The following is a 22112-nucleotide window of genomic DNA, read 5'->3' as shown; positions in this document are numbered from 1 at the left end:
CTTGTTTCAAAATACAGGAATGCTTTCATACTCTTAATGGAATGCCACTGTAGTGCCCTTAATCATACCTGGCATGCAATTATCTTTATTACTTTAACCATTGCTGGCTGTTACATTAAACTGGCCGTGTGTCTGCATGAACTCTTGGGCCTTTGGACAGATAGTATGCTTCGTTAACTCAATTGATCTCATTTTTAAAATAACATCCATTAAATATGTAGACCTAAGGAGTGATAGGAAAGACGTTATATTAGATGCAATATATTTTTTTGCCATCTTCGATTATCAATAGTTTGCCAACAAAATCAAGGAATTTTATGAACGTCCCTCAAGGATCAGGTTTCAAACCTTGACGAGTTAGACTTTCGCTATACTTAGTTATATTGCATGGTTATCAGAGCTAGAATAAATGGGTTATAGAATCCAGTTATTCGGTGATGCATATACTTTTAATATCAGGCCACAAATACCTCTGTGGCCGCCGAATAATCACCTACCATTAGCTGGTCTGAATCTCACTTGTTGAGGCAAGAGTTTCCTCATAATCCTGTTCGGATTCGGTGCTTGCAGAAGCAAACGTATCCAAACGAAGTGAGGAAATCGAGAAGTTGAAAGGTGCTTGTTGCTTGAGGTGACAAGTAAGTGGATCACTGCTCTTTCCTGCATTTTTTCCTGGGTTCTCTGGTATCTTGGAGCTCAACATACTGTTCATTCATGTGCCTAGGCGCCTTTATCCTCGCCGAGGGCAGAATGACAAAAGATATCGGGGAATGTGCCAGTCTGGTACAGGCTGGGCAGAGATTAAAGTTCACTGGTTCGTGATCTGATCGTCTTTCTCTCGAGATATCAACCGTCAAGTCACCTTGGGTCCGTTATTTTGCTTTTCAGGATTACTTTTTAAAGGAAACGATTTTTAGGGTTACTTGTTTAGGCGGCATGGAATCTTAATTATGGCACATTCATAATTACATAGGTTTCAACCGAAGACTAAAACGTACAGGGTATAGTTGGAGTCCGTTTGTTAACTGACACTGCCGACTATCATTAGTATTACTAAATATCACTATGTTATGAATATGTTAAAAACTATATTTATAGTAATGTAAATAACTCCATTTAAAAATTGTCGAAAGCTTAATTCCCAGAATCAGTTGCAAGAGTGAAGATTAAACCAAGAAAAGTTGCGAACTAATACATTTTTCGGTTAATATGTTCTAATTATTTCACGCAAGAAATATCTTACGAACAAAAGTCAATTGTATTTGCGTTTACTTTTTTTAAAGAACTTTTTGTTTAGCTGCAAATTTCACTCGCCACCCCCTTTTTTTTTTGAGCCAATAATGGTTTTATTCGTCTGTTAACAAAGGTATTAGAAACTAATAACCGTTCTTCCTTCATATTTTTAAACATAGAAAGACAATACCTACGATAATGGAAACTGGCCCTCAATAAAGTCATTCATATAGAAATTCCTCAGCTGTGAAAATCAGTTACATGAACATCTAAAAACAGGCAGTAAATAAACTAATTTATGTATAAATGTTTGTACACACATGCACACACACACACATATATATAAATAGGTATATATATATATCCACTGGTAATAAAATACTTATCATTATAATATATATATGAAAGTGATTCCTATATATATGAATTGATATATATATTTGAATACAAAAATGTCACAGTGTATGTGACAAAAGCTATAATTACCGATGTGATACAAACAAATCAATTATAATTCCCCTTGGAGTTTAAGTTATTCGATTTAAGTGAATTATATTATGAACGACATACCATTTGCGAATACAAAAAAATGTATATATGTATATGATAAATATATATAATATATATATATGATACAAACAAACCAATCAGATGTCACACAGGTAATATTGATATCGATTTTAAGTACATATATATATATATATATATATATATATATATATATATATATATATATATATATATATATATATATATAAAGAACCATATAAAGACTAAAGGAATAGCGTATAAGACAGAAGTATATAGCTTTGATATATGGAACTGAAACATGGCTGGTAAAAAGAGCACAAGAGAAGAAGCTGGACGCGGTAGCGATGAAAATGCTCAGATGGAGGACTGGAGTGACCAAAATGGACAGGATCAAGAATGAAAGAATAAGAGGAGCTACTAAAGTTGCGAGACTATCAAAGAACGTCATGTGAGGAGAAAGAATGAGGCGTGTGTAGGGAGGAGAGTGATGCAGATGGAGGTGCCTGGTGGGGAGAGAGAGAGAGAGAGAGAGAGAGAGAGAGAGAGAGAGAGAGAGAGAGAGAGAGAGAGAGAGGAAGACCAAAGCGAAGGTGGATGGATGCTGTTAAAGAAGATTTGAGAAACAAACACTTGTCAGAGGACGGTGTGTTTGACCGAGCCAGGTGGAGGAAACCTGTCAGAAATATCGACCCCTGCATATATATATATATATATATATATATATATATATATATATATATATATATATGTATATGTATACATACATACATACATACAATTATATATATGTGTATGTATACATATATATATATATATATATATATATATATATATATATATATATATATATATATATATTATATATATTTTTTTGTAATCAAAATTGAAAAAATATATATATATATTTTCTTAATTTATCTGCAGATCTCCGATGACAGGATAGCAAAGGTCTGCCGGGGCGTCATTCCTCTAAATCAGGCGGACTTAAATATAGTCTGGCCTGAGATGCCAACTTCACGGTTAATGCATTTTGTTTTGTTCTCTAGCAAGCAGACTTTGTCATGCCTGTGTTGCACGTATTTAAAATGTTCTTGAGTAAAGCAATATATTTTTTTATCTCACCTCCCCCCCCAAAACAAATAACATTTAATTTTACGTGGTTAGACATTTTGTCCGCTGTTTACTGACCTCAGGCGCTGAACTGAGTACATATGCAGGTGTGATTTTTTCAGAAAACTTAAGTTAAATTCTTTTCCATACGATGGTTAAAGTTAGCCATAATCGTGCTTCTGGCAACGATATAGGACAGGCCACCACCGGGCAGTGGTTAAAGTTTCATGGGACGCGGCTTATACAGCATTATACTGACACACCGAAAGGTAGATCTATTTTCGGTGGCCTTGATTATACGCTGTAGCGGCTGTACAGAAAACTCGATTGCGCCGAAGAAACTTCGGCTCATTTTTTACTTGTTTTATTTTTTAATTAACGGGATTGAATCAAACAAGGAATGTTTTGGTGCAATACGGCACCCAATAATTTTTTTATTAATGTGCTACCAAGTCTGTTTTTGAAAGTTGTATTCAGGATTCTTTATATGGTTTTCTAAATGCTCAGACTTTTTTTTATTTTGGTTCCTGGAGTCTTCCCCTTTACGATACCCAAGAGCTTCGGATCTTTATAGGGCGGAGATGGCAAAGTTTTTAGGCATTAAATATCAGACGCTTATTTTTTGTCTGTCGTCTTCAAATAAAATTCACGGTTTTTAATGAAGGCGAAGTAAGTAAAATAAACTCGGTAGATCCCTGTTCAACATCTTGAATATGACAGTTATATTAAACATTCGGGCTAAAAGTAAAAAAAAAAAAAAAAAAAAAACTACGCTGAAGTTTTTCTTCGGCACAATCGAGTTTTCTGTACAGCGTATAATGCTGTATGACACTCTCAGCTACGCCCCATAAAACTGTCAGCCGCGGCACATGAAAATTTCAGCCACGACCCGGCGGTGCCAGCCACACGGTCATGACTAACTTTAACCTTAAATAAAATAAAACTACTGAGGCTAGAAGGCTGCAATTTGGTATGTTTGATGACTGGAGGGTAGATGATCAACATACCAATTTGCAGCACTCTAGCCTCAGCAGTTTTTAAGATCTGAGGGTGGACAGAAAAAGTGCGGACGGACAGATAAATAACTATCTCAATAGTTCTCTTTTACAGAAAACTAAAAGTTTCGAATTAAAACTCAAGTGAAGAGGAGACCAAAATTTCTTTAAGCTATTTCATCATAGGGAAAACACTATACTATAGAAAGTAAACTTCCTAGTCTCAAACTGACGACCTCGTTGAAAGAAAAGGAACAATTATTTCGAGTCAGAAGCCGGGAAGATGAAAATAAATTCAACTCAAGGTCTAGAAAAGCTTTGCCTAATGACCTGCCTTTCATCATGAGACGAGAGCCGCAATTACGAAGGTTTTCATTTCTCTGTAGCAACCGGTTTGAGATTTGCCGTCTACGACGATCACCCAAGGCCAAGGTTATGATTGCCTAGTCACCGTTTTCTCTGGCAGTCTGCAACGCGCTGCCGAGTTTTCGTAGTTGCTGGGAGACTGACTGTCGTAAAGTTTGATCGAGTTCAAAAAAATATCCAAACAGAAAATAAAGGCCTATGGTTTACTTTCAATTCTTTTCAATGCTGTCTACGATGAATAATACAGTTTGATGGGTGATAACGGTTCCAAAGCCGAGTTGGTACCTGTAGATTTTAGGGAGAAAGTCAATAACTCAGCGTAAAAATAAAGGTTAATGATTTTCCTTCCTCGTTTCCACTATGCAGTAAATGTGCCTCTCTGTCCAACTTCTCAGTTCTAGAGGTCCTTTTTATACCTCACACCACTGGACTGTGGAACAGCCTCCCAGAGGATGTTGTGCTATTGGAACTTCAGAAGTTCAAGGGAAAATGCAATGCACTACTACCCTAATACTATTCTTCTTGGGTTTTAATACATTTTCATCTATTTATTAAATGATTTTTCTTTTTTAATAAGTGGGATTTCTTCTTTATGTATTTCACTTTACTCTTTCTTACTTCTTCTTAATGAACACCATATTCTCTGGAAGCTTGAATTTCAAGTCAGTGGTCCCTGCGGACTTGTTCCATATAAATAGGTTTCATCTAATGAATATTAATGATAATAATAATAATTTCCTTTCAAAGTATAACGAATTAAATGCTGTAATGCTGCTAAACGATTCGGAGGTCAGTTATTAGCTGTAAATTTGACGAGGAAGTTGAGAAAAAATGTATACTTTAGAATTAAAAGGTAAGTGGTTATCGATTTCTTCACTACTTTTCGAGGTCAGTCTGCGATGATTTTGACTTCTGAAAGTTGCTAGACAGATCCAATGCAGAGTTGAATTGAAAATTTGGTGGACAGAAGAAATGATCTATCATAAAACATTTCAAGGGTTCATGGCGTCCTCCATTTGAAATGGCGTTTCTTTGAAAGCCATATTCGTGTTATTAAGGAAAAAAAGGATTTAATGCAGTTGTTCGTACATAAAAAGCTATTATTCTAAAACGTTTTATTTCACACTAGCTCTAAAAATGACTCACTTCAGCCAACTGAAAGATGAGAGAAGAAAATATGAACATTTTACCCAACCATCATTGGTTACTTCTTTATATGTAGTCACGGCATCCAGACACTGGCATTTACGAGGAACTGCCCGTGTTGGCATAAGGCCAGTTTAATCTAATAACAACAAACAGCTGCTAAGACAACAAATAACCAAAACAACAACTCTTTGGCACTTAACTTTTGATTCTTGTTTGTTTTCTAAATGAAAAATCATATATATATATATATATATATATATATATATATATATATATATATATATATATATATATATAATATAAATAAATATAAAATCCACGAAGGAAACGGAAACACTGGAGTGCTGCAGAGGCCTTTCGATACTAGTCCTTTAAATAGCAGAGTCTGCTAAGTAAAGGACTAGTGTCGAAAGGCCTCGCAGCACTCCAGTGTTTCCATTTCTTTCAAGTGGATTTTGTCTTTATTTATATATTCATCACGTTCCATATTTTCGTGATTCAGTTATACACACACACACACATATATATATATATATATATATATATATATATATATATATATATATATATATATATATATATGCAAATCTCACATAGCTAACTTCCTTTACACTATTTCAACATACGAAGAAATACTTCATTGTACAAATAAACCCCATGATCTATTTGTTAACCCAATGTTATTTCAGTCCAGCAATAACATCAGTATTTTTTTTTAGCGAATTTAACTAAGGGCAGATTTGCAATGGCGTGAGGAGGTCGTTATGGAAAGCGTATAAAAACTGTCAGAATTTTATGACTCGTGCCTGCTTGAATAAAATGATGAGTTGATGAAATATATATACACTTTACATTCCATCTCTCTCTCTCTCTCTCTCTCTCTCTCTCTCTACACATATATATATATATATATATATATATATATATATATATATATATATATATATATATATATATATACATACGTGTGTGTGAGAGGGTGAGAGTATGAATTTTGCATAGGACCACAGAAAATAAAAATAGATACATTCAAGCCGTTGTTGTTGGTCATGCATGGAATATTAAATTTATTAAAAAGACAAATTCCTAAAAATCGAACATTTCTAGGTCACAGTCTTTTGCAAGCAATTTTCTGAACTTGTGTCAAAGCCAAGCACTGAGGAAAAGTGGCTTATTGCAATTAGATCAATAAAAATTCAAAAGAGAATATAAAAATTTGGAAATCATGAAAATAAATGATTAATGTAAAAAGAATAAAAATTGAAAGTAAAAGCCACTTGCGGAAATTAGTCAGTTAGTAAGAACATGAAATACTTCAACTCAATAATCATTTAACAAATTAAATTATTAAGGCTGCTAAATCGTATCATATTTTTCATAATTTTTACAAATGAAACTTCTTTAAGAAATAGCGATGTTGAAAAAGCAGCTAATTATGATACTATTAGGAAAAAGAGTTTTTTTTTTAAGCGTCGCTGCACGTAATTTTTTCGTCATTACGTAAATTAATTGATAAGTAAAGGAATTTATTTTAACGGCAATAATTAGAAGATGAAATAAGTAATTTCTTCCATGATAAATGATAGAGGAAATATACAGTTACGATCATCATTGCATATAATAAAGTCATATTTTACGATAGGTACACAATAAAACAGTAATTTTTTTTTCAACGATACAGGGAAAATAATTAAAATGATCTTTTCACGATAATTGCTGAGAAAGGACAATTTTAATGAAAATGCGACCTCTCTGCAACGATAATTAATAACAACAATAAAAAAGTAATTTTTTAACGATAAAAACAATATAAAAAAAGTAATTTTTTAACGATAAAGGAAACCATTTTTGAACGATAATTGATAATAAAAGACAATTTTAAACGATTGCAGTGAAAGAATTATTCTAAAGACAGGCACTAATGATAATGCGATCTCTATGCGACAATAATTGATAATTATAAGGTACATAATTTTGGCGAAAATCGCTAAGGTAAAAGATAATCTCCGCCAAAAACGCATCTCCCGTTATGACGTGTCGAATCCATCGGGGAGAAAATGACCACCTTTCCGGTCTTCAAGGTTGACGAGATGCAAAAAAAGAGAAAAAAAGGAGGAAAGAAAAAGAAAATAAAAGAAAGAGTTAACGAGGCACGAGGGAGACCTTGATCTACACGGCGCTAACGGTCTACGAAAATAGAAAGTGAAACCGGGATGGAGAGAGAAAGAGAGAGAGAGAGAGAGAGAGAGAGACAGAAAGAGTGAGTTTTAATTTATATACATGTAGATACTGTATATATGTATTTATATATATATATACACACACATATATATATATTTTTTTTTATATATGTATACATATGTGTGTGTACGTCTGTATATATGAAGGGATACATATAAAAATATACACACACATATACACACACACAAATATATATATATATATATATATATATATATATATATATATATATATATATATATATATAGATAGAGAGAGAGAGAGAGAGAGAGAGAGAGAGAGAGAGAGAGAGAATCGGAGCACTCCACTTGGTAAGAGGAAAAGGGATGTTAAAAAAATACAGATAAACACGGCTGATAACGACTGGTCTATCCCAGCAGCACAGAGAGACAGACAGACAGACAGACAGGCGGACAGCCAGAGATGCAACGACTGTTACCAATGCAATCGCCGTGTGAACACGGTTCCCCGTTTTTTGCCGCGGCTCTTCGAACAGTTATACGCTTTTCGGCAAAAACGTGTCCATAGCAGAGGGTGGTCGGGACTGAATACGCCTTGTTTGTGCAAAGCAGACTACTTTCGGTAACATGTGCAACGCCCTATGCACTTTGCCGCCATATTTGGGCGACCAGCCGTAGAGGTTGCATGAGTCTGTGCGTCCAAGAATGTGTCGGTTGGTGCACGGTTCACTTCTGATCAATATCTGTGGGTCTCGACATAAACAACTGTATAAAGGTTTTACCGGTTCTTTGGAATTGGGAAAAGCATTTTTTTAACTTTTACAAGGATGTACTTTTGTGTGTAATTTGTTAATTGTTAAGCAAAAATTCCTTTATTTCCGGAGTTAAAAGTTTTGAAAAATTCGTTACTCCTACAAGGATGTACTTTTGTGTATAATTTGCTAATTTTTAAGCAAAAATTCCTTCATTTCCGGAGTTAAAAGTTTTGAAAAATTCGGCACTCCTCACATCCTTGCCCGCCCTCAATAAATTCCTGTCTCTTATGTTAAACAGCTGTGAAAAAAAAATGAGTTCTTGTCCATCTTTGCCAAATCTGAATAACTGTCACTGTCTCTTAAGTTGAAACATTTGCAAGTCAAGTTTTTTTTAATGACACTGTTGACGTAAACGAAGATAATCGTCAGTAAGAAACAAAAGCTTCGTTTTTGCAACGCTGTCACTAATCGACTTACTTTTACTCAACTTTTGCAATTGTTTAGCAATCCTCAGCGTGCCTGAATCGAAATTCTCGAGAAGCAGGGGTTTTTATCTTCGCCAGTGTATGTAAACATTGACAGCTAACAAGAAGGAGCGATACTCCTTAGGTTTAAGCAGTGTCGTAAATGCTTATCAGACTATTGTTTTCTTGGTGCATTTCGATGCCTCTGGGACGGACGGACGCAGCGGGTTACATCTCCCGAAGGTGACTTTCAGGTAAGCAAGATATTCCATGGTCAAAGTGACCTTTCGCCTCGTTCGGGTATTGTCCCACTCGGTGCACCCTGCACGGGCTGACCTTAAGCTCTCTCTCTCTCTCTCTCTCTCTCTCTGTTAGCTAGCACAAACAGCTAGGATTTGATCATCTGGTTCTACGTCGCTGGGCTTTACAATTCTTACTTCTAACGCCCGCCCATCTCTCTCTCTCTCTCTCTCTCTCTCTCTCTCTCTCTCTGTTAGCTAGCACGAACAGCTAGGATTTGATCATCTGGTTTTACGTTACTGGGCTTTACAATTCTTACTTCCAGCACCCGCCCATCTATCTCTCTCTCTCTCTCCCTCTCCCTCCTCCTTCTCTCTCTCTCTCTCTCTCTCTCTCTCTCTCTCTCTCTCTCTCTCTCTCTTCTGTTAGCTAGATCCAACAATGAAGGTTTGATCATGTGATCCTATGTTACTGGGCTTTGCATTTTACTTCCAACACCCGCCCATCTTTTTCTCATGTGTCACTTTTAACAAGGCGTCTCTCTCTCTCTCTCTCTCTCTCTCTCTCTCTCTCTCTCTCTCTCTCTCTCTCTCTCTCTCTCAAACTGTCCAAACAGCCACGTAGTTGCAGAAACGAGCAAATGATGAAATCATTCTCAACCCACGTCTTGGGCTCGCATGAAGACCGGTTCTCAGAACCACCTTTAGATGGGTGGGCAGATGGAATGGAGTGCCTTTACGTATATATATATATATATATATATATATATATATATATATATATATATATATATATATATATATATATATATATATATATATATATATATATATATATATATATATATATATATATATATATATATATATATATATATGTATATGTATCTGTGTGTATGTATCTATGTATGTATGCAAGCACGGGGAATAAGTTACCTGGTGGGAAAATTCTACATTATCAGCCTAGTCTTATACTGACATGGCAGGCTTCGCGGCGCTAGTCGACCACTTGCTATACATACTGCGCCACTCACCTCTAGAGGTCTAGTCCCTCTTCCACTCCATTTGGCGAGCCATTTTATGGTCTTCCCTTTCCTTCTGCCAAAATTTCTGAATTATCTCCCGCTTTACTAATCTGTTATCTCATTTTCTTAATTCTAAACGGTATATGTATACATGACCTGTCTTAATAATGGAATCTTTGAGACGTCTCTCTGTTATTTCACATAATTCCACAGGAGTCTCATTTGCCGTTCGTCGTTCCACTACACTTACACTGCGCCACTTACCTCTGTATCACAAGCAGTTTTGCAGTCTGTTCTATGAGCAAGAGCCTGTGCTGGCATAGGGCCAGCTTAATACAAAAAACATACACTTTCAATGTTTGTATATGACTATTTATGTTTACCTACCAATGCTTATGTTTAGGTCTTTATATGGAGAAAGATAGACGGGCAGACTATGGCAATTTCTGACCGGATACCCTTCTCTGATCCTCTCCCATCTTCCTTCCTCGAAGAGAAGGATCACTTTTCCTTCCTCTTCCTTAATGGCGATCGCTTCGCATGAACGTGAATGCAAACCATGGAAAACTTCCCGCCCGCGTGAACGCGCGCCATCGATCGCAATACTCTCCTTCTCCTCCTGCAGATCACCCGACGAAAGCGAAAGTGGCGAACACGCTCTAGTATTTTTCGCCGTCATGAGAGGTCAGGCCGAACTCTGCGAGTGACCCGGGTGGTGTAACCCGATTTCAGCTGCTTTCGGTAATCCCACGTTAGAGGAGTTGCAAAGGGGAGTTGCAATCCAGTTTTCTTCATCTGCCGATAAAGAGGGCAGGGGGCGGCGAAGGTGTGCGAGGAGGGTATGCGGGTACGGAGAGTCTGCCGGGCCTAAGAGTTAGTTGTTGTTTGGCTGGATATGCTCAGGGTACGTGACTCCCAGCAAATAGACGTGGGCGTCGAGTCTCCACATGGTAATAAATCTAGATGGGGTGTCCAGGCTAAGAAATTAAAGCTTTCAGTTATAAGAAGGATAGATATTTTGTGTCATGGAAAGATGGACTGGCAAGTTAGCCTAAAGACAGTCTCAGACTAGCTTGGCTGCTTTCAGAAGAAGAAGAAGAAGAGGAAGAAGAATAAGCAAACGAAGAAGATAAAGGAAAGGCAAAAGTAGAAGAAGAAGAAGAAGAAGAAGAAGAAGAAGAAGAAGAAGAAGAAGAAGAAGAAGCAAGATGTCGATGAACTTCTCTCTAAATGGTGAGGCTAAACCCATCTCTGTAAATAAAAAAAAAAAAAAACATTTGTCTGTTTTTCTTCAACAAACTTTACTTTGGGCAACTAAATGGTATGTTATCATAGTTCGTTATTAACGTTTACTACCTGCATTTAAACTTGTCTTTTTAGTTTTAGAGAAAGATCCTTACCTTTAACATATGTTTATAAACGCGACTGTTTTGTCTCTAGGGAGAAGGTTTTTTTTATTCAAGGAGATTTCGCTTTTGAATATTTCATGATGTGTTGAGGTTACATCATACCACATTATCTCTCTCTCTCTCTCTCTCTCTCTCTCTCTCTCTCTCTCTCTCTCTCTCTCTCTCTCATATAGATCGACTGACTGACATAATCATTAACATTGCAAAAACATGCCATAGTCTGTCTTTCTCCATATATGTGAACATAACCTTGGGTATCTAAAAACAGTCATATACAAACTACGAAAGTGAATGCTTTCCGTATTAAGCTGGCCTTATGCCAACACAGACCCTTGCTCATAGAACAGATTGCAAAACTGCTTGTGGTACAGAAGTAAGTGGCGCAGTGTAAGTGTAGAGAAACGACGAACTGCAAATGAGACTCCTGTGGAATTATGTGAAACGGCAGAGAGCTCTCTGCGCACGAAGGGTTCACGCGTGATTCAACAGTTGAGTGATGAATGTGTCAGGTATTGCTGACTTTTATTACCCTTGAGCCACCCATATTTGGGGGAACGGCTCATGAGTGTATGTATTTATATATATGTGTATGTGTGTGTGAGTGTGTGTATGTTTATATATATATATAAATATATGTAACTATATACATATATATATATATACATATATATATATATATATATATATATATATATATATATATATATATATATATATATATATATATATATATATATATATGTGTGTGTGTGTGTGTGTGTGTGTGTGTGTGTGTGTGTGTGTGAGGTGTGTGCTCGTGGCCATGTACGTTCGTATGATTATACAGGTGCAAGAAGGCAAGGCAATAGGACAATATTAAAGACATTATCCGTTCGCAGACAAAGAAAGTGAATCTGATTCAACAATATTTATAGGGCAAAAGTTAAGCCATAATGTCACTGGGACCGGCGCCGGTAAGTCCCCGCGGATTAGCAGGAACCCTCATCTCTCTATCGCTGAAATCGCTCTTGAATCGAAGTCAAACGAAGGAATGGAGATGAAAATGGTAATTATTTAAGTTGTAATCAAGTTATGTAGGATTTTAAATTGACTCGGGAAAAAATATAAGTGAATCCTTATCATTTTATGTAAATGGAATTCCTATGTCGTCAGCTGGCCCATATCTAAAATAAAAGAATAAAATTAAAAGACAGCCATTGACGAGTCGTTTAGAATCGCGGTATGAGTATATAATGGATCGTATCTTCTGAATGGATTATCTTTATTAGGAAAGAATAGTCCGGGTCACCCACCTGAGAGAGAGAGAGAGAGAGAGAGAGAGAGAGAGAGAGAGAGAGAGAGAGAGAGAGAGAGAGAGAGAGAGAGAGAGAGAGAGAGAGGTTAAAATTTATAAGATCTGATATAGTCTACTAAATACAACATCAAATGCTCTTGTACATAAAAGCTAGAGAGAGAGAGAGAGAGAGAGAGAGAGAGAGAGAGAGAGAGAGAGAGAGAGAGAGAGAGAGAGAGTTATAAGATCTGATATAGTCTACTAAATACAACATCAGATGCTCTTGTACATAAAAGCTGGGGAGAGAGAGAGAGAGAGAGAGAGAGAGAGAGAGAGAGAGAGAGAGAGAGAGAGAGAGAGAGAGAAGTTATATTTTATAAGATCTGATATAGTCTACTAAATACAACATCAAATGCTCTTATACATAAAAGCTGGGAGAGAGAGAGAGAGAGAGAGAGAGAGAGAGAGAGAGAGAGAGAGAGAGAGAGAGAGAGAGGTTATAGAATTTATAAAATCTTATATAGTCTACTAAAGACAACATCAAATATTCTGATACAGGTTCTTCGTACGTAAAAGACAACATAAAAGCTGAGAGGAGAGAGAGAGAGAGAGAGAGAGAGAGAGAGAGAGAGAGAGAGAGAGAGAGAGAGAGAGAGAGAGGCTCTGGTATGGCATAAGACCTGTTCTAGCCTAGTAAACATATAACGTCAAATAATCTTATACACGCTCTTCGTAAGTGAACTATTCGAACAGAGGTGGAAACCACCTAATATATTATTGATCGATTGATTTAATGGATACTAAAACTGGCGTCACAACATCTGGGTTATTGACGCTCTCTCTCTCTCTCTTTGCTTCATACGGCTTCTCTGTATTCCCGAAACTGGCCCTATTACTGATATTTCCACCTTATTTATAAACATGGCAAATATATTGAGTTGATGATCTGCAACATTTTCATTAAACTGAAATCGTTAAAAAAATATGTTAAACATCTCTCCCCTTAGAACTTATTTATATTGAATTATGCATAGTGATATGTCACGTACGGTGGGATATTTTTTCTTCACGTACTAAAATAATCCTAATACATATTTCTACATTTAAAATGTTCACTTTCCCGCATATCTCTATTTTTTTATTTTTTTTTACGTTGAGCAATATTGATAGAGTGAAGCAACCTCTTTAGCATATAGTACGATTCACTTCAACACAATAGATGCTGGAGAAAAACATGAAGCTCTCATCATTACTCTGTGTTCCCATAGCCCTTGCTATGCCTTCAGAGGACCAGGAAAAGTCCATCTTGATTCTCTCTCTCTCTCTCTCTCTCTCTCTCTCTCTCTCTCTCTCTCTCTCTCTCCAGTCTTAAAATCCTTTCCCTTCCTTTCGATTCTATGCTAAACTAAAACATTCGATTGCCTGTCCCATCGGAGAGAGAGAGAGAGAGAGAGAGAGAGAGAGAGAGAGAGAGAGAGAGAGAGAGAGAGAGAGAGAGAGAGAAGGGAAGTATCTATCACTACGCTCTGGTCAGGTCGCGTTCATGCATCCATTTACAGAATCATGTAACCTTTGCAATTTTTATTTTTTTCCTCAGTGTACGACATGACTCCATGTGGAAAATCACGTAGACACATCTATTCAATATATATATATATATATATATATATATATATATATATATATATATATATATATATATATATATATATATATATATATATATATATATATATATATATATTTATAAATAAATATACATATAATATGAATTTATCTATATATATATATATATATATATATATATATATATATATATATATATATTATTTATATATATATAACTCATGGACCTCATTCAAACTGGATGGTATCTAAAGGAGTTTTTATTAAAAGCTTTCTTGGACAAACAGTCCACATTATCAAGCATCCGTGCAATACGGATACTTGATAATGTGGACTGTTTGTCCAAGAAAGCTTGTAACTTTTTCTGAATAAATACTCCATTAGATACCATCCAGTTTGAATGAGGTCCTTTCGGTAATTCTACTAATGCACAGAACAATTGTGTAAGTGATAAAGTATATATATATATACACATATATTTATACATATATAATTTATAAATACACATATATGCCATACACACATTTAGGTATAATACTTCAATTAGTCTTTTGCCACTAAAGAAAGAATCAAGTTTACTTTGCTTCAAAAAATTAAAGAAAACAGTCTCTATTCCAAGTTATCCTTCAGATTACGACAAAAAAAAAAAAAAATTCGAATTTCGCCGACTTTTCTCAGCGAGTGGTAAACTTCCCTGTTTAACGAGACACACGAATGTAAAGATAATTCCATATCTTACTCAATTTAGTCTTTTACTTCCCTGACATTAATAATCATATTGGTATGCTGAATTATCTTTATTTGTTTGTTACTTTCTTATCCCCGTTTTCTCTTTTACTTAAAAAGAGTAACAGGCTTTTTAGGTTTGTTCCGTCCGAGTTATAACTGAATGATCACAAATCAATCTACATTCACATTTTTGACGGTTGAGAAATGGATCCTTTATTACCACACTGTCATCATCATCATCATCATCACTCTGGCTCATTTTTGGAGGTCTCCTGTTAGATCTCAATGAGTCCATTTTGTCTTTTAACATTAAAGCCAATTTACCAACTCACGACGCTAAAAAAAAAAGCCAACCGGAATGAGTTGCAAAAATATAACAAGTAAAAAATGCGCCGAAGTTTCTTCGATGCAATCGAGTTTTCTGTACAGCGTATAATCAAGGCCACCGAAAACAGACCTATCTTTCCGTGGTCTCTGTATAATGCTGTATGAGCCACGACCCATGAAACTTTAACAACGGGCCGGTGGTGGCCTGTCGTATATCGTTGCCAGACGCACGATTATGGCTAAATTTAACCTTAAATAAAATAAAAACTACTGAGGCTAGAGGGCTGCAGTTTGGTATGTTTGATGACTGGAGGGTGGATGATCAACATACCAATTTGCAGCCCTCTAGCCTCAGTAGTTTTTAAGATTTGAGGACGGACAGAAAAAGTGCGGACAGAAAAAAGTGTGGACAGAATAAAGTGCGGACGGACAGACAAAGCCGGCACAATAGTTTTCTTTACAGAAAACTACAAAGCGGACACACGGAAGGTGAAAAATCAGTTATCATTATAGCGCCAATTCTCGTGGACCGCAAATGTAAATATCGGCAGCGGATATCCGCTGCTTACAAAATATGGCTCTGAAAGCGTCGAATTCCTTCTTGCAATTCAGTGTTAAAATTGATCATTTTGGGTCACTGAGGCTACAGTACTTGCATTTGATGAAAACCCGCGGCAAAGTAAGTCATTAAACAAATTTAGAGATTTTATAGCTCACTGATTGCCTTTTTACGTATTGATTAGCTGAAAGGCATTTGCTCGTGATATGCTTGAAAATCAAAAACGATTAAGACAACCAAAAACAACTCCTTTGAGAATAATATTTTTACTTTCTTTTGTTCCAGCCTGATGTATCCTTTTCTTTCTCTAAGTCAATTTTTGACTTAGAGAAGGAAAACGATGCAACAAGCTGGAACAAAAGAGAGAAAGATTTGATTCTCAAACGAGTTGTCTTAATTGTCGTAATAGTTTTTGATTCTCAAGCACATCACGAACTAATGTCTTTAGCTATTCCATACGCAAAAGGCAATCAATTGGCCTTAAAATCTTTTCGTTCTTCAGCACAGGATGGACAGCCACCTTTAGCAGTCATAGGACTAACAAATTAATAAAAAAACAAAAAGAAGATTCTCCTTTTACCAAGAAGATAGTTAAGGCCAAGAGATTCCTGATAACCGTCAGAGATAATGCATCTGATGCATTTAAAAACACCGGTCAGTCCACTCCTTCCCCATTTATTATGCTGGTCACCTATCATTGTCTTATATTTCTGAACAGAGGAACTCTTGTCCCACTTTTTGTTTTAATGTCTGTGACCTGTTCACTTTTAAGCCCTAACTTTGCTTTGGAACTGACTGTAGCTTCCCTTCTTCTCTCTCTTTCCTTCCAGTTTGTGGATTAGAGTTGTATCCTCCTCTGTCTGTCTGTCTGTCTGTCTGTCTCTCTGTCTCTCCCTCCCTCTCTCCCTCTTTTTCATCTTCTAGTGCAGAACTTGTTCTAACGCCCCTCTCTCTCTCTCTCTCCTTTCCTACGAAAAAACATGAACGGAATAACTTATATGGTTACCCCCTTAAAAAAAACTACATCAAGCCTTCACAAATTTTAATTACGTCCGAACTTTTAAAAACACCGAAGGGACAGTAAACACATTACTGAGCAAATGCCACTTGAAATCGGAATGCAGGACCAGTCTCAAGTAGATGAAAGTCAGCAAGAGTGTTGCGAACACACCACAGAGTACTGTTTCATGCAAGGGCCGTGAATTTCGCAAGGGTCTCTCTCTCTCGATATCGTTATGAGAGCCAAACATCGCGCGTCGTCAGATAACAATCATGCAGTTTTCTTCTGATCTGCTCCCTTCTGAGGAGAAGCCCTGTTATCAGACAATGGCGTTGAATTTCAGAACAAGATCTTGTAGTGGTGATTTACGCTCCCAGACTGAGGAGTGCTGTTTCAAACAATGGTTATGGAGTTCACTTCAGAAGAAGATCTTGCAAGGGTGAATTTCGTTCCTAGTCTTAGACTATGGATTCTAGACAAGATTTTGCAATAGCAAATTTCGATAGCGGTCTGTACAGTACTATTTTCAGGCAATGCTATGGATTCTAGACAAGATTTTGCAGTCGTAAATTTCTCTCCTAGTCTGAACAATACTGTTATCAGAATGGTTACAGATTCTTGACAAGATTTTGTAGTCGTAAATTTCTCTCCCGGTCTGCACAGTACTATTTTCAGGCAATGGCTATTCTTGACAAGATTTTACAATAGCAAATTTCCCTCCCAGTCTGAACAGCACTGTTATCAGAATGGTCACAGATTCTAGACAAGATTTTGCAATAACAAATTTCGCTTCCAATCTGTGGAACACTGTTTCCAGACAGTGGTTATAGCTTTCGGATCAAGGTCTTGCAGTCACAAGTATTTCATTCCATAACAACCTCAGCAGCTGTTGCATAATCAAAGAAGTTACCATAACATCCCGAAAGGAAGTCTTATTCCGAGAGTGGTCACTGATGTAAATAATTGCCTTTGTCGACAAGGTTGGCTTGTGTTTATATGGACTCACCAGTTTCTGTCTGTTTGTTTATTTGTTCGTCAGCATTATATTATAACCGGTTATGGATTTCAGTGAAATTTTGTTGAATGGTTGGATATGGCCCAAAAGGATTTGATTAAATTTTGAGATGGGCCTAGATGCAGATAGCATTCGAGATGGATCCGGGTGCAGAAAGGTTTTTAGATGTATCCAGATGTGGACAGAATTTTTGATGTATCCTGTGCAGAGTGATTTTGAGATGGATCTGTATGTTGATAGATTTTGAGATGGATCCGGATGCGGAAAGGTTTTAAGATGCATCCAGATGTGGTGGGGTTTGAGATGTATCCGGATGCAGATGAATTTTGAGATGGATCTACATCTGGATAGGTTTTGAGTTGGATCTGAATTCAAATAGATTTTTAGATGGATCCGGATGCAGATGGATTTTGAGAGGGATCGATGAGATGGATCTAGATGATGAAATTTGAGATCTATCTTGATCCGTAAAAGAATTATTTTCCTTATGAGCGTTTGTATATTTAATTGCTTCCTGCGTTATAGTGCGGTGCATGATAATTGTCCACGTATACACAAACATTTACTCACATCTACAAGGCATTATGCAATGCAAAATGAGTATTCGCTGTGACGTGCATGAAAAAGTGGTACTATAGCTTTCAGTAACGAGGAAGAACTACATCAAGGCAGCCCCACCACTCGAAGACGAAACGTAAATAAACATCTTCGTTACTAATACGAGTCAACTCACGAGGAAGAAATCAACAACAACGACAACATGATGATGAAATTTTATGACTTAGGATTCATCCTAGATAAAAAAGAGCACCGGGGGACTGAATAATAAATAGAGCATTTCATGCGGCGCAAACAAACACATCGAGGCGAAGGCAGCATCAAACTGGCATCCTTCATTATAGATACACCTGAGGACCTCTATTAAGGGGGAGCACCAAAGTCCCAAGGACATTCTACGACGCACAGTCCCATAAAAACAAATTCTTCGAGCTACAGAATGACACTGATAATTATGGAGAAACATAGGTCTGTTTGTAAGAGCTTTACAAAACTAAGAACAATTATTATTTTATTACTAATATAATAATCGTTGTTTTCGATGTTTAAAATGTCTTTAAATTCATATAAGCCAAAAAGTACCATCAATTTGTTCAGGAAATTACTACAGAAAAGTGCCAATGCGTAGAAGGATAAAAACAGAATGAAAGAATCGTATAAAAGCAGATGAAATAACGATCAAATTCTAACAAACCAACAACCAGTTACTTACATAAACAATTAGCAGTTAGTAAATGTTAGAAAACTATAGTCTTACCTGCCACCTGTCATTCGGAGGCTTCTTTACCTGAGTAATTCTCTCTAATTAAAGTAATATTACTTCATTTATTGTTAGGCTAGCAAGAATCAACATTCATAACACTTCCTTGAAGATTAAATACGCCTTCTGCGTTAATTTCTGAGTGATACAAGACTACGCTGTTTTCATATCTAAGAGAATTTAAGATTGAAATCAGCAAAGGTGATGCAAATCTATTAACTTATAATGGTACTGATTCGTTTTGTTTTAGGCAAGTTATGGTACACTGTGTTTATGCGTACACACATAGGGGTTAATGTACACTCACAGACACTTAGGTGAACATGCACGAAAACTCAAACAAAAACACACTCGCACGTGTGTATATATATATGCAGTGTATATATATATGTATATATATATATACACACACACACACATATATATATATATATATATATATATTTATATATATATATATATACATACATACATACAAATACATATACATATATATGTATATATATATATATATATATATATATATATATATATATATATATATATATATATATATATATATATATGTGTGTGTGTGTGTGTGTGTGTGTTAACACGTAATACTGGAATGAGCGGCGCGCGAGAGCGAGCACATAACACAGCGAATTTGCTTTGCTTTGTGAAAGGGGTTTGGATGGGACTGAAAGTTGATCTTAGACATAGACAAGAATGACAGACATGCCGTCCACTTCCAGAAGCCTGATTGCTGTTTGTTGCCTGTCAGGGAAAGTGCGTATCACTGTTACTACGGGGACGTAGAGTAATTTTTTAATACTCTGTTGAACTGTAGGGTTCAGTGACTCGTTTTTACTCAGTTTTCAAGCTCTGGAATTCTCTCCCTGCTCTCGTTTCTCCTGCCTTATAACCTTCTATCTTTTAGGAGGCAGGCTGGTTCCCCCCTCTTTTTAATTTAAACAGCAGAGACTGCCGGCATTAATATCGTTATTTTAGCGTCATTCTAATGTTATTAAAGTCTCTTCCCAGTTAGAGAATGAACTGAAGTTGCTTCAGGATGCGTTATCAATAGGGTGTCTATAGCGAAAGTAAGCAAGTTATGACGCAGGGGATGACATGAATATTTCATAGGAAATGTGGAGACAGAAAGGGACAGACAGACAGACAGACAGACAGACAGACAGAAAAAGGCAGAAAATAATCATATTCCAGAGGGCTGTCTTTGCATTCTCATAGTTCAAGTGATAAGCAGCTAAGCTTGCTGGCGATAAGGTATTAGAAAGTTTTATAATATACAGCATGCATGTGACAATCAGTAAATAAACAAAACGTTCTAAGCAAAATCAAAAACAGTTCGAGGGACACAATCAACAACAGCGACAAAAAGGACAGGAAACGCGCGAAGGTTACTAAATACTTGATTCACACCTACAGTTCTAATTCTATTTTTAAAAGTGACAAAATCCCACTCACTTGCTCGACATGCAGATCGATGTTCTCCCAGCGCAGCCACACTCTCGTAAATCCATGCTGTGTGTGCAATTCGTACTGAAGTATGAAACCCAAAATCACGGCCACGACCCCAGTGATTAAACAGTACAGGACGCAACGCGAACTCACAAATCCCTTATCTAACACTTCTATTTCATCACTGTCAGCATCCTTGCTCCTCACCAGTTTCACAAACTCCCTCTGCTGCAACAGGGTCGCTCGTTTTTGGACGATCTGTTGATAGGCTGGGAGCTTAGCGAGCAGCGCCGGATTAATCCCACGCTTTTCGAAGCTCGCCAAGAGCTGGGATACAGGGTCCCCTTTCGAGCACATCTCGACAGCCACTGGCTGGCTGGCTGGCTCTCTGCTCTGCACAGCTCTGCGCCCAGACTTTCAACAACGGTGACCCGAGCCACTGCTTGCCATGTTTAGCGAAGGAGGCTGGGTGTTGCGGGTACCTAGTGGCGGGCAGGTGTTGTTGGCTAGGGGCACGAGAAGGGAAGGGAAGGGAGGCGGTGTTAGGCCAATCGAGGTGGCTCATTGTAAAAGCTGTTCAGGTCCTTTCTTGGTGCAGTTGACGGGAGCTAAAGGGCACGAGGTCCAAGGTGGTCGGCGTCCAAGTTCAAGAGTTACAGGAATTGAAATGAGAGGAAATGGTCATTCAGTTCGCGGAAGGAATCCCACGAGTTTCAAATACCTTCAGATTTATAGATGTCAAATGAAGACGGTACTGGAACTGCAAGAGAGCAATAAAAAGACAAGGGAACAATAAAGAATGTCATAAAGTTCCGTCATAAGGAAGACAAGATGACAATATTATAAAACACCAACAAATAAAAATTGTGAAAATGTGAAAGTCTCATAGGCCAAGAAAAAGAATAATAGTTCTTCCCTTTATATATTTTTGATTTCTGAATGGTTCTTATCTCCCTTTGCAATTCAAAAGAACCAAAAATAAAAAAGGAATAGATATCGAATGGATCACTTTTCCTTATCAATAAGGAATATGACAAGAAAAATATTAGCGAGTAAATTATGTGCGTAATTACTGTCACTTCGAGATAATGAAACCATTTGAAGATCTTTATTGATGCTTGAGGTGGAGATTTGATAAGTAATGAAAAACATACATTCTTTTATCACTGCACGTTTACGTACTTTCGTTCTAAGATATAACCAACTTTATATATTTCATAAATACAAAATAAAATTAACTTTCACCAGGCTTTGTCAGGCTAAAGAGGTATTTATCCCAGTATTGCTTTATATCTCTTCTAAAGAGAATAAAACTCATCCCGTTTCT

At 36.7% G+C, this 22112-nt stretch overlaps 1 protein-coding gene across 1 annotated transcript in view; it reads right to left on the bottom strand.

Annotated features, from left to right (window-relative positions):
• The window catches only part of LOC136839616 (uncharacterized), a 49751-nt gene extending 28526 nt beyond the window's left edge, over positions 1-21225 (bottom strand). Inside the window, exon 1 of the mRNA XM_067105900.1 lies at positions 20792-21225. Coding sequence (XP_066962001.1) covers positions 20792-21142 — 351 coding nt within the window. The 5' untranslated portion in view covers positions 21143-21225. The remainder of the gene's footprint in view (positions 1-20791) is intronic.
• Positions 21226-22112: the final 887 nt, after the last annotated feature.

The sequence above is a fragment of the Macrobrachium rosenbergii genome, chromosome 6, assembly GCF_040412425.1.
Source record: "Macrobrachium rosenbergii isolate ZJJX-2024 chromosome 6, ASM4041242v1, whole genome shotgun sequence".
Lineage (NCBI taxonomy): Eukaryota > Metazoa > Arthropoda > Malacostraca > Decapoda > Palaemonidae > Macrobrachium > Macrobrachium rosenbergii.
Note: the sequence above shows the minus strand (reverse complement) of the source record. Positions and strands in the feature narration are given on the sequence as shown.